General features: G+C 41.6%; 1 protein-coding gene across 1 annotated transcript; it reads left to right on the top strand.

The window, feature by feature from the left end:
• Nucleotides 1–2,899: 2,899 nt before the first annotated feature.
• On the top strand, nt 2,900–7,862 carry foxb1a (forkhead box B1a). Its single transcript, XM_058075593.2, has one exon. The coding sequence runs from the start codon at nt 3,181–3,183 to the stop codon at nt 4,123–4,125; it is 945 nt and encodes a 314-aa protein (XP_057931576.1). The 5' UTR covers nt 2,900–3,180; the 3' UTR covers nt 4,126–7,862.
• The last annotated feature ends 6,136 nt before the right edge of the window (nt 7,863–13,998 follow it).

The following is a 13,998-nucleotide window of genomic DNA, read 5'->3' on the forward strand; positions in this document are numbered from 1 at the left end:
CCGCCTCTGCACAATTGAGATATCTGTTACAGATGATGTACCGTATAATGAATGCCTAATTTATGTAATTAGACCATTAAGCATAATCCGAGCATATGCTGTGGAAGCCCGGAGGTCTTTTTCCAGGTACTCCCTCTGATGTCACCCTACCCAAACAACTAATGGAGTGGGACGAAGAACACTCATACTCCGGTTTCATTACATATAACAGAAGAAAAAAATGTAGCTTTAATAGCGACGCACAGTTGAAAAGATGCTTTTGTGCAGAGCTCTTCTTCTCCCTGTGAATATATTTAGCTTGTGAAGATGGCCTTTAAGAAGTGTTAGTGTCCCGTCATGTCGGTTAATTCTGGCATTGAGGGACTCCTTATGAGGGTCCTCCGTCTGCTAATTAATTGTCATTCTGCTGAATATTCATACTTTAGCATCAGAGCGTCCTTAATTGCACCGTAAAACATCTCCGGGGGGCTGAAATCACCACGGACTTAATTAGAAGCGCGGACCTATTGGTTGGTTGGAGAGACTTGGAAATTGTTTTTTGCTTAATGCACAGGCCATGACAAATCTCTTTAAATCCTCACACCCAGCTAAAATAAAACGTTTACACATGTTTTAATTGCAATTAAAATGGGCGTGTTTGCTGTGTAAAAAATATTGAAATTGAACAGAGGCTCACGCATTCATTAAGATTTTTTTTTATTAGTATCACAAATAAAAATTAAAGTTACAAGAACAAATACTACGCACGACAAAAACATCCTGATATATTAATTATTTTCCGCACATAACACATTAAATAAAAGTTGTTTTAGCCCTTAGTGTTTCCATTAAAAAGAAAAGTGTTTTTCTCCACCCACCCACCATTGCGTGGCTCTGGGTGGCAGCATATTTCAACTGGCTTCGGTGTGTGACAATATTGTTTGGCTATCATTCGCTGCTTTGGGGATGAATGGCATCTATCCTTTTTTAACAACATTTGTTTCCTATTGTGTTCCGGGGGGCACAGCAGAGGAGGGCAGACGTGTGAAAGTGGCTGTTTGATTCTCTTTTTCATCCCCATGACCTCGGCTTTTGTGTCTCGTCACCCTGGGAATGTCACGCCTCACTACTCTACTTTAAGATGTTTCAGAGAGTGCCCTTTGTTTTCCATCCTCGCTTTAAAAAAAATTAAAAAAAACTCGCACAAAATTGCTTAGAAAGGATACTTCAGACTGAGGCACGGTTCACAAGTGCAATGCAATTTGGCTTATCCCGACCTTTGTTCGGCTTTTTCTACAAATGACCAAACGTAGTGCAGACTTGATCTACTGCTCCTTGAACTCAGCAGTTTGGGGAGCAGCTAAGGAGAACCTATTCACAATCAGAGTCATGGTGGTATTTCACTATGCACACTGGACACGGACAAAGGCCCAATACCGATACCCCCCATCACAATCCAAATAAATAATTAGGCAAATGTGTAAAAGGAATCTTGTGTAAGTAACGTCTTTAGTAGCATTTGCAGGAAATGTGCGTCAATTCCAAATGCGATTAATTTTTATGTGCATGAATTAAACAAAAATAAAAGCCAATGTAATATGTTTTTATACGTGAATGAATGGGTGTCAAAAGTTGTTTATCCATGGCGATGTGTTGTCATTATCCCCACTTCCTTTTGCACAAAACCTTTTGGGCTGAACATTAATAGGAACTGACAGGTGTTAAAAGCCACTCTGCGGGGGGAAGAGGGGAAGACCCCCCCTAAAAAAACCACCCGGTACTTTTTTAAAGAGATATTTTATCAGATTCGTCTTGCAAAATTTGGTTATATTTAACTATATTTCAAATGTATCTCCTTTTGGTTTTCTTTTTGTTCCAAATGTCCCCCGCAGTGCGATTCTATTCTGTAATTCGTCAGACTGGTGATGGGGTGCATTGTGGATTTATTTGGGTGGTGGTATGAGAGGGAAGGCGGGATGGAGGGCAAGCAGGGCTGAGGTTTTGGAATTAGCATAAATTATGAGCAAATCTTCGTGTGCGTGTGTGTGGTCTTCTCCATTGCAAACCCTCCAAGCGGAAAGGTGGCCCTGCATGGCCAAAAAAGAAAGAGAAAAGGGAGGAGGAAAAAAAGGCTTGAATAGCAGTCGCTCAAAATAGGCTTCCCATTTGGTTTTCACATTCAGATAATTGACTTATGGATATTTTATACAGTTTTCCACCACACCATCTTCAAGGGTTTATTTGCATTCCTGAAGTACTTTTCAGTCTCCTTTACATAAACACAATGGCGCTGATTATCTCATGAAGTTGCAGTTTGAACAGCATCGTTTGCATTGTGTGGCAATGTTTTCATATCGTCCATTTGCTGAATGCACGTCATAAAAAATACATGCAAAAATATGTATGATTTTAACAATATTTAACATAAATTTCTGCACATTGTGGAACATTAAATATACACTATTTTTTATCAAAAACATTTTATTTTGCTATCCTGACAATTGTGTTGATATTAAATATACAATTGTGAGAATATATTTAAGAATATATTTAAATAAAGCCTGAAGAATACGCGCGCGTCTGCACTTACAAGAAAATAAACAAATGCCATTCCTAATGTGATGTTACTGTCAAATATTTGTGCAAGTGTCAAGCATGAGCGCATACCTCCACACACTGAGTGCCATCGCAGTTCAATTCCGGTTGCCGAGCCTTTTCACCCCTTTTTCTGTCTTCAAATGGAAATGATTTCCATTGGCCCAAGGTGTCCATGTAAATAGGTGTAAATGAAACCAGATTATGCCTTCCTCCTCCTCCTCCCTCTCCACCTCCTCCTCCTCCTCCTCCTCCTCCTCCCATGGCAATTGTCATGTGATAGCAAAGAGGTGGCACATTAATGGAAGCTCCTCGGCGGGGGTCTTTTCTGCTCATGTCACTACATAAAACTATCAGATGGTTCGAGGAGGGCCATGGAGGCGTCATTCACTTAGTCCAGGACTCCTCAATGAAGTCTAGCGAGCTCCTTTAGCGGGTCCAGCTATAGGAAAAAGACGTCCAAACAAGCGGTTCCTCTCCATAGATGTACTGGCTCTTCACAGGCGCACAGGCCGGGAAAGCAACTCCTGCATGAAGAAACTCCCACCGAGGAATTAAGGGTGACTACCTTTTTTTTGTTTTGCTTTCTGGTGACATTTATCAAGGATGCCTCGTCCGGGGAGAAACACGTACAGCGACCAGAAGCCTCCATATTCGTACATCTCTCTCACCGCCATGGCCATCCAGAGCTGCCCGGAGAAGATGCTCCCCCTCAGTGAAATCTACAAGTTCATCATGGATCGCTTCCCTTACTATAGAGAAAACACGCAGCGGTGGCAGAACTCGCTTAGACACAACTTATCCTTCAACGACTGCTTCATCAAGATCCCACGGCGTCCAGACCAGCCGGGCAAAGGCAGCTTTTGGGCGCTTCACCCCAGCTGCGGAGACATGTTCGAGAACGGCAGCTTCCTGAGGCGCCGTAAGCGCTTCAAGGTGCTCGGCGCCTCCGACCACCTGGCTCCGAGCAAGCAGTCAGACGCCGCCCACTACCTCCAGCAGCAGGCCAAGCTGAGGCTCAGCGCCCTGCAGGCGGCCACCGGCACGCACCTGCCCCAGATGTCCACCTACAACCTGGGGGTGTCCCAGACCTCCACCTTCAAGCACCCCTTCGCCATCGAGAACATCATTGCGAGAGAGTACAAAGTCCCAGGAAGCTTGGCCTTCTCCACCATGCAGTCCATGTCTGCAGGCTACCCGCTGCACAACCAGCTCACCACGGCCTGGCCGCACATGTACAACAGCGGCGTGATGGACACGGCGGCACCCATCTCCATGGCACCCAGCGACTACAGTGCCTACGGTGTGCCCATCAAGTCCCTGTGCCACGGGGCGCAGACTCTACCCGCCATCCCGGTGCCCATCAAGCCCACGCCGACTTCAATGGCAGGCTTCTCGGCGCTACCCCCGCACCTGCCCGCCTTCCTGTCCAACTCGCCCCAGTCTCTGAGCCCGACCTCTCCACAGACTGCCACCAGCCAAAGCAGCCCCGCCACCCCCAGCGAGACGCTCACCAGCCCGGCCACCCTCCAGTCGGTGGCCGTGCACTGACCTGCTGGACCCCCCATAGCTCCCAACGAACTGCTGGTACCGAACCCAAAGTTTATATATCTGTGTCGTCGGACTCTATTCAAGGCGAGTTGCATATTGATTCACTTGTGTATATGTTGAATGTGTCGCTTTAAATCGTGTCCTAAAAATTCCAGCACAAAATCTTGCAGTATTGCGCTTCAACAAAAAAAATATAAATTATTATTTGAAAGTTCCTACTGACTTTAACGTGTTGAAGGGAAAGTTTGTTTAAGGCCATTTTTGAAGGTTTTCTGTTTTATACTCGCAAAACTTTTGCACACTTTATGTGACCACCGTGACGTCATAAAAGTGAACTCTAAAGATGAGATGGATGAGGGTATATGCCAAATAGGTTACACTTCCCTGGGAGAAAAAAATAGAAAGAGATTAAATCTTTCCAATATTAAAACAGTCTTTTTGTGAGACGTGCTCAAAAAAATGCAAGATGTGAATATTGCAAATAACTGATACCGAAATGTTGTAAAATGCACTTTTTAGTTTTAGATATCTATTTTCCAGAAAAAAAGATGTTCTGTGAAGCATTTAATTTAAAAGGCTGTGGTGACCACGTGGATCAGTTGCTGTAAATTTGTACTTTTTTTTTTAAAGGTGAAGCATGCATTCTAAACAAAAATGTGTTGTTACTGTTCATGTTGTTCATGTTCTGTTTTATTTTCGTTTGTTCGTTTCTGCAAGCATGTGCGCGTTTGAAAAGTGCAGACATTCTGCAAGGAATTGGAAAAAAAATGGTCATCCAAATATTTTCTCATTAAAAGTGAAGTAAACAATCAAAAAGATGGTTCGGATTATTTTATTAAAATATAACAAAATACTCTAAATCGAAAGTCCGTGTTAATTTATCGAGGTCTGCCATAATGATCTTTTATCGATCATAACCGTGGTTAACACAGTTATGTGGTTATTCTAACCTGCGTGATTTGAGTGTGAGACTTTCCTCGAAGCAGACAGACGTGATTTGTGCTCTCCATTAGAATGCATGGTGCACCCATGCCATGGCCACAGAGCAGACAAGTGTGCTCATTCATCAACCTGCAAAAAAAAGTCCAACAATAAACATTTCGACAAGCAAAACATGCAATTTTCATATCAAATTTGCATTCTTTTTAACGCAGCTGTAATTTCAAAATTAACAGTAATGATGCGCACATATTTTTTTTCCTGCACCTGCACTTGCGCACACTTAAACAATTTTAAATGACTTATCACAAAACACGTTCTACATTTAAATTGATTTTTTTTTACCCCTGTGTTATTTTAAATAAACTCAATGGAGCGTCAGTCCATCTGAGGGTATTAAACGAATACATTCCGTCACTTTATGCAATGGACTAGATCAAATAAAGGCGATCGGGCCACTTCATTCTGCCTCATTCACTCGGATTGAAAGTGCAAAGAATAGCAAACTTCAACTGGGCCACCAATGTAGATTTAGCCTTTTTTTCAGCAAGACAAAAAGACTGATTTTTTTCACAAACACATTGCTGACTGGGGAACTAGGAAACGAGCTGCGAGACCCTTTTGGAATTTAAATCTGTACCCCTCCCCCATGGACTGTTTGTACAACAGTGTCACTTTTTTTCTCCCCTCACTTTTGTGTTGTGTGTGCAACATTAAGTCCTGATTGATTGTTGATATTGGAGCTGCAACAATATACTACAAGCTTTTTTTGGCTTAAAAAAGAGGCAAATTAATTGAAATTTAAAAATAGAAATACAGTACTAAAAAATATTTTATTTGTGTTTACGACTAACACTGATTTTTTTTGTAAAACCAAACAATTGAATCAAAAATATAAATGTTTTACACTCAAAATATTAATTTGTGAATATTAAAAATAATTAGATTTTGATGCCAATATTGGGGCAGTTTCATCAGTTTGTCAATCAGCATAACACACCTCAATATTTGTCACTAAGGACAAAAAGTAATTTATTTAAAAAGACTTAAATATGTTGTATAGAGTGAACAAAAAATCTACTTTTCTGAAATAAACTTTCTCATTTAATTTAAAAAAACAGGCCCAAAAAGTTTTAGATACAATTAGAACCAAAATTACTTTTCGACTCATTTTAACTTTCTCATCTTGTATTTATCCTGCTGCAAATTTTAATCTGATAATTCCTCACCGGCGTCTAATGTGTGTTGACATTGTCCTTGCTGCTCCACTATATTCCACTTGGACAACGACGAAGGTCATCACCAGCACGGGATGAAATATAGACCATTTGCAAAAACCCTGTTGTAGTTTAATTAAAATAATTCATTAAAGTGGAGGCCTTAGGTAATTAGTATGTATAATTTATGATTTGCCTAATGCATGCAGGCAGTGGCCTCTGCAATAAACTCAAGTTAACCTCGAGTATAGGGGAACTGATACAGACGGGGCTGTTGTTATTTACTATGTGTTTATTGTTTGGCTATTTGTCAAGAGGATGTGAGTGTTTCATAAAACCTTCCCGTTGTCTGGCTCTTGCCAAGACTTTATTTGTTTATGGGTTTATCTTGTGGATTTGAAAGGAAATCTGTCAGATTTGTTATAAAGGAGACATACTAGGTATTACTCCCCTCTATCCCCCCCCCCCCCCCCCAACATACTGTACATTACCATCATTTTGCTGGTCACTGGAGTTGAAGAACAGTTCACGCTTGATGCTGACAGAATGAGGACATACACAAACAGCGGCAGGTATCGCCTTCAACTTTCCACAGCGTGCTGTCAGCTCAGACTTTTAGTGAAAAAGGCAAAAGTAATCACACACGGACCAAACTCATCTATTATCTCGACAAATGTGTCAAGTTTTTTGCAGGACTTTGACATTTTCAAACATGCCCGCTGGCTGTTTTGTTTAATTCTTGCACAGTTAAAAAAAACTTAACCAAATATTTTCCCATGGAACTGTGTTGCACTGTAAACAGATGGTTTGTACTCATATGATAGCTATACTAGAACAGGCACTTTCTCATGATCGCATGTAACCAAATTCTACATTTCATCACAACATTTTTGCTGCACATCAGCTTTTTATTTTATTTGACGACATAAAAATGACCGGAGACGGAACACTCACCATCAGCGAGGGTTGACTCATCCGTGGTTCCTGTAAACTAAATACATTACATGGCAGTGTGGGAGGGCAAAGGGCAGGTAGTGGGCAGCCGGGAAGAGATACAAGGCTGGGCGGCAGCTTTCGAGGGCTGGCTCAGCCAAACACCCGTGTGTGCATGAAATTAGAGTGTCAACATCTGATTCATGCTGCTGGCTAGTGACTGTGAAACAAATTATGTCAGCGGGTGGCAAAATTCCACTGCAGCCACTGCAGCTCCAACAGACAGTGGACATCATAAGAGACTGACCGAGTGGACATTCTTCCAAAAAACATTATTCGAAAGACAGTGACATTTCAGATGACACGAACAAAACCTGATTGTTTGGTTTTGTTATGGCCCCTTTATTAGGGGTGTCACAAGACACCCAACATGAGATTGGATCAATGAGGATGAGATCTTTTTTTTTCTAGGTACATTATGCCACGTTATTTTCCAACGTTTGCTGTGTTTTTTGTTCATTCTATTTCCAAAATGAGCCAAGTTCCACAGATGACCCCTGGGCCACACTTTGGACACTTGAGGTGGAAGGCGAGGAGTGTGTCCAAGCTTGTATTTAATTGTCGAATAAATGCATATGCAAGAAACAATTCCTGTCTTTCACTTTTATTGCACACCGCCACTCACTAAATATAGTAATTATGTCACTACATTTTCAACACGGATCTCTTCTACAGATGAAATGTGTTATGAAGCAAATTTAGGGTCTCCACAATACCATTATTGACATCACTATATTGACAGTTACTATGGTACCCATTATGTCATTGTATGGTCATATCACTTTGTACTTCAGTGCATGAAAAAAGAAAAAACCCAAACAAAAAAAATTACTTAAACTATATTGGGAAAGCAGGAATTGAACAAATGTAACAGTTACTGGGTAGGATTTAATAAGCTTTGCTTCTTCCTACTCCTTTTGGACATGTGGAACTGTGAACTGATTATGTGATGCACTCAATAGTAATCTGATGCATGTTCTAATGAAATAAAACCATTACCATTACCATTATTGATGATGGAAGACACCAATTTAACCCTTTATTTTCCAATACATTGTCACCAACACACCTGACATTGATTTTTGCTAGCTTGGAGCATTAGTAACTAACTTCCACCAGCAAAACTGCGGAAACTGTTCAAGTCAGATGAAAAAACATGTCACACGTCACTTATTGACACTGATACTGGGGACACCAAAGTAGCTTGGATTGCAAGGTGTGCGTAAAGCACACTGCCATATTCATATTGCTGTATAATAATTCATAGTAGAAATGCCATAGTTCACAGTCTGATTGGCTTCAGACTGGGGTGCCACCAGGAATTCTCGACCCCATCGGAAAAAAGAAAATCACTTTTATTCTTTTTATAAATACAGTACCTATTTTGGAAGGCTCTTTCCCGCTATATGGTGATTCATATTAGGTAAGTGTTACATTATTTTTTACCCCAGAGTTCAGAGGTTATGCATTTGTTTGCTTGGACCGAACACAAAATCTGCCTGTTTAATTCCAATACGTCATATTTTTTAATTTTCATGATAGCATGCTTCAGGAAATATACAGTGCCTATCCTGCTTCTGACGTCTTGCACTTCAGATTTGATGCATGTCTTAGCCAAAGGTAATAATTTAAAAAAATATTGTTTTACTGGGAAAGCAGTGTTTTTCTTAGTGTGACGAAGATGCTACTTGATGTCATCAAAGCTCTGAACTGAAGTGAACTTTTCAGAAATTGAAATGAATTTCACACAAGTGATATATGATCAATCGACGGGGGGCACGGGCCTATATTTGCATTTTGAGTTGATATGTGTATGGAACGCCATCCTACTACACCTCATGTGTGGGTCGGGCAAGTTGAGGCAAGGTGAGACCAAGAACCAACAGAACGCCATCCATCAAAGTTCAGGCTCCAGCCTTGTCAACCTGCAGCTATTACATCTGACTTGTCTCTCACATGTCTGCTTCTTTTTCATTATTTAGTACTGCGTTCAAATGAGCGACATGTAAGCGTCCTAGTTCTGTTAACAGGCGAGGTGGTGCACGCCTGTGAAGGGCGTGTCTGTTGTTGGCACCACACTTTGACCAAATGCTTGTTCATGCAGAACCCGAATGTGGGAAGCCAGTTGAGACAAACAAGCGGCGTTAATGAAGGTACTTAACAGATTTGACACAACAGTGTTTTTCCTTCTCAAGTGTTTTATCTGTGAGGCGTCAGAGCTGTAACAGATTCTGTGGATTTTAGCAGCCCGCTGTTTCCCCTTTCAAACAAGCGTTGAGAAGCTAATTCATCACCCTTCCTTCGGATCTTATCATAGCCTCTGCGGCCGTAAACCAACACTTGCGCGGGACTTCAAAGGTGTGTTGGGTTGCAGAGGTGATAAGGGGCCTTCATCCACTCGGGGCCAGTTCCTCGCAGAAATGCGTTGGAGCTGATTAGTGGGAGTTACGCAGCGAAAGCCCTGTGGGCCAGCAGCTGGGAGAACGAGGTGTGAGTTTTGACAGCTCCTGTTTCTCCCCTCTGGATAAGTTGCTGGGTCAGGGTGTCCTCTGAGGGGCCGGGCGGTCGCCGTGCTGGATAGGAAGTCAGCGGTAATTGCCATTCAGCCAGTGGGACAGAAGAAGAGGCTGCAATAATCAGCCTAGAACAGACTCAATTTCCTCTTTTGTCTTTGTGTGTGAGAAGGCATCCCACCTACTTTCGTACTGCCTGATAGCATCTTGTAAAAGATTCCTTGCTTCTTTTTGCCACGCACTTGGAAGCCTTCATTGGGAGGAGGCCCAGATGGCTGTTTGTTATTGCATAACAAGGCTGCATTGTTTTGTTAATGTAACTTCATCTGTCTTTGATACAATCTCATGTTGTCATGGCCGGTGTGAAAATCCCTATTAAGTGCATGATCCAAGCGCTGCGCTCATTGTGATTGTGATTATCTGCTGTATTGAAATTCCACTTTGTTCCTTTGTCTCTTTGTTAGCCAACACAATGTGGGGTTAATTAGCAGCCACCAGTAACCTCTGCGTTCCTGCATCCTTCATCACAGCTGAAGTGTACTCTTTACTGGGAGAAACTAGGGCCGCTGGCACTAACAAGACCAAACACAAGACCCGGGCCAATTGAAAGCAAGCAGAATACAAACACTAACGCAACTTAATCCTTTTCAGGCTACACAAACCCTGCAATGTCTCAACGGTAATTGTTTCTTCACTTCATTAATGACACTCACCATGGATTTTTTTTTCTTCTCAGAAGCCACACAAGGCACTGACATAGTGCATGTCCATGCCGACAAAGTAACACACATACTGATGACAATATTGTTTGTTGGGATGGATCTGACAAATCACATAAGTAAAACTGTAAATGCTGTAATCATAGCTCGGGTTTTGGAAGGCAATAACTAAACCTTCAAAACAGATCTTAACTTTAATAATGTTTTGGAGTGCATGAAAAAATGGAAAGCTCTCTTTGAACCTGATTGCTGTGGGTTCCATCCTCATCCACCTCAAATCTGAGTGGTAGACTCCCAAAAATTGCACCTGCGCTGAGACGGAGGAGCCGTCAAGACTCAGGGCGGTCCTCGATCCAAATTAAAGCCCTTACCACAAAACTGCCATTTAGACTTTGCCAGGGAGCATCAAAGTATGAATATTTTCATTTAAGAATCGATCTTAGCCTGTAAATAGTTCATATCGGAGGTATTGATATTCTGTGCGAAACTCAACACTGTGTTCTTTATAGCCTTGTTCGTACACACACTTCACCTTTCGCGGAAAAAAATAGTTCCCCAAAGTGTATTATTCATTAGTAATTTGGATGGTAACACGTATTGTGGACAGGAGGCCATATTTCTGATTTTGAATCAGTATCACTTTCATTATTGTTTGAATTTTGATGAAAAAACAGATAAATAACCAAGATATACTCTGAAGTTCACACTGGGTGTCTAGGCTGACGTCAGCTCATTTCTATATCCACCCATTTTCTACCGCCTATCCTCACAAGGGTCACAGGGGTGATGGAGCCTATCCCAGCTGTCTTCGGGCGAAAGGCGAAGACCCTGGACTGGTCACCAGCCAATCACAGGGCACATATAGACAAACAAACAATCACACTCACATTCATACCTATGGACAATTTGGAGTCGCCAATTAACCTAGCATGTTTTTGGAATGTGGGAGGAAACCCACGCATGCACGGGGAGAACATGCAAACTCCACACCGAGATGCCAGAGGGTGGAATCAAACTCGGGTCTCCTAGCTGTGTGGCATGCATGCTAACCACTCGAACATCGTGCAGCCTCATTTTGATATCATCTTCCTTAATTCAATTTCAGTTACATTGTGTGTGGTCTACGCTGTTTACACTCGAAATATGTAATGTTTTGTCACAATCTGCTAAAAGTACATACTTGATATATGTATGGCCAGTATAAACTTTAACAGTAAAGTTTAAACAGTACTTAAACAGTACATACCAAAGAATACATACAATGTCATGTTAAAATTCAAAATTACCATAAAATGGCGATACGTGTTTTTCATCAAACAGGGACCACATTAAGATCTATTAACTGGCCAGGTTAATCGGAAATACTAATAAATGCATAGTAGATGATTACTATATGCGTATTATTTCAAGTGGGAGCGCGACGCAACATCTTCAATATTGCCTTCCGCCACATCAGATGGGCCGGTTCCCTGGTGGTCTAATTTATGTTAAGTCACAAACCTCCCCTATGGCTGTTTTGAGATGTTCAGAATGGAGACTGTGCTCCAGGTTTATGCCAGTGCCACAATCCCCTGTGTAATTGTTCTCTATGGGAAAAGCATCTCAGTGAAACCATCTGCAAGTCCATGGGGCAGTTTCCGAAGAATGAGTGGACTTCTTAGGGGGTTCCCGCTTCAATCCAGTTTCTCTTGTGAAGCAAGTAATTAATTCAAATCTCAGGAAGTCAATGGCTGCCCGGATCAGAGGCACGTAGCATGCAGCTGCTGATACCTCTGTATACGCTGCTTGTCTACTCAGGAAGTCACCGGACTTAGAGAAAAAAAAAAAGACAAGACAACAATGGGTGCATGCACCCACACAGGTGTTAGATAACACCAAATTTAAACTGTTATTTTTGTGCACCGTGTTGGCACAGTGCACTTGTTGCTAATCTTTATTGTGATTGGGATGTTAATGGGCAATACGCTTGGGAATTTGGCTTCTTTCTCTATGATGCAAGGTACTGTCCGGTTCCTATAGGTATTATTATTGTTCAAAAACAATTATTAATATGTCTGTAAAGTAAAGTTACCGGTTTTAGAAAGTAGTTACCAAAGTTTGATAAAACTATACGGCTATTTTTGTGATGATGCAGAGAAAAATCAGTCACTCCTTTCATTTTTATACTTTTTGGAGGCGGTCATTAAATTCGTTAGTGCTGAATGATGAAACACAATGTAAGAGCCAAAAGCGGCACTTTAAGAATCATCTCCCTTCTCTGTCTGTGACCTGCAAAGTGGAACACAAGAGACTTTCAAGTTTGTTTGAGCTTAAACTTATTTCACAATTATTTGAAGGTGCACACTTCTGGGGTGTGAAATCATATGGCCTTTGGTGGTAAGGGGTGGGGGGTGTGATTCACATGGTAGTAAACTTCCCCTTCTCACTCCCCTCGAGACGGGGCAGGGCCCGGGCTAAATGCCTGGCTGGGCTCTTCCCTAAAGCTCATTGTTATCTGGCCCTTGGAGGAAGCCACTGCTGTGCTTCCAGCCTGTCTCTGACAACAAGTGTAAATAAGGATCTAAATAGCAAACAGAGGAATGCAAGCTTCCGTGTCGCTCTGAACGTCACAGGGCAATGCTTCAGCCTTACGTCGGCCAACCTTTAATGGCTCTGTCAAAGGAGAGCGCAATGCTCGGCTAATTTCTTTACTCAGACGTCGTTTGATTGCACTGCTGACAACAATTGAACGGGAACAATCTGGGAGTTTCTTTTTTGGCTGTTGTCAATGAAGTGACAAGCCATTTTATCAGAACATCTGCTCAATTTATCAACAATAAAAATGCAAAATATTGAGCGAAACAGAGATAACCTAGCGACAAGCTGCAACAGGCTCTAACAGCTAAAATACTGTAAGTTCCTTCAACAGTGCAGAGTCACTCTTCAAAGTTACTAATCCTTGCCCCCACGGTGACAAATAAACTATATTTATCATTATCACTGGAGGGGGATGAGGAACGCCATGCTACCTGCTAAGCGAGCATGAATGTAAATGTAAAGCTGGCATTAATGTTAGTGTTGGAGCGGAGAGTAACCAGTTATAAACAGGACCTTTGCAAGAAGATTTGTATGAGAAATTTCCCCTTGTGGGACAAAAAAAGGAATATCTTATCTTATGAGTCTCGAGAGAAAAATATAGCCACATATGCACAGGGCAATTACTTTGTAAGGCACATGTCCCAATACTGGACATGATGTATTACGTGTTGACATTACAGAATGCATGTTTTATACTGAAATGGCAAAGAAAATTTTAAAAAAAGCTATATTCCAGAGGGAATATCTGACACCACATAAAAATCTTAATGAAACTTTGCTGGTAACCTTTGTTCAAATTGTGAAACTAGCATTACAAGTTTAATATATAATAATAATATTCATTCATTTTCTACCGCTTACCCTCACAAGGGTCGCAGGGGTGCTGGAGCCTATCCCAGCTGTCTTCTGGTGAGA

The sequence above is a fragment of the Doryrhamphus excisus genome, linkage group LG1 (genome assembly GCF_037039965.1).
Source record: "Doryrhamphus excisus strain RoL-2023G ecotype Guam linkage group LG1, RoL_Dexc_Guam_v1.1, whole genome shotgun sequence".
Lineage (NCBI taxonomy): Eukaryota > Metazoa > Chordata > Actinopteri > Syngnathiformes > Syngnathidae > Doryrhamphus > Doryrhamphus excisus.

What these genes read in the sequence shown, in the direction of transcription:
- foxb1a (XM_058075593.2), top strand. Translation starts at nt 3,181, where the DNA reads ATGCCTCGTCCGGGGAGAAACACGTACAGCGACCAGAAGCCTCCATAT.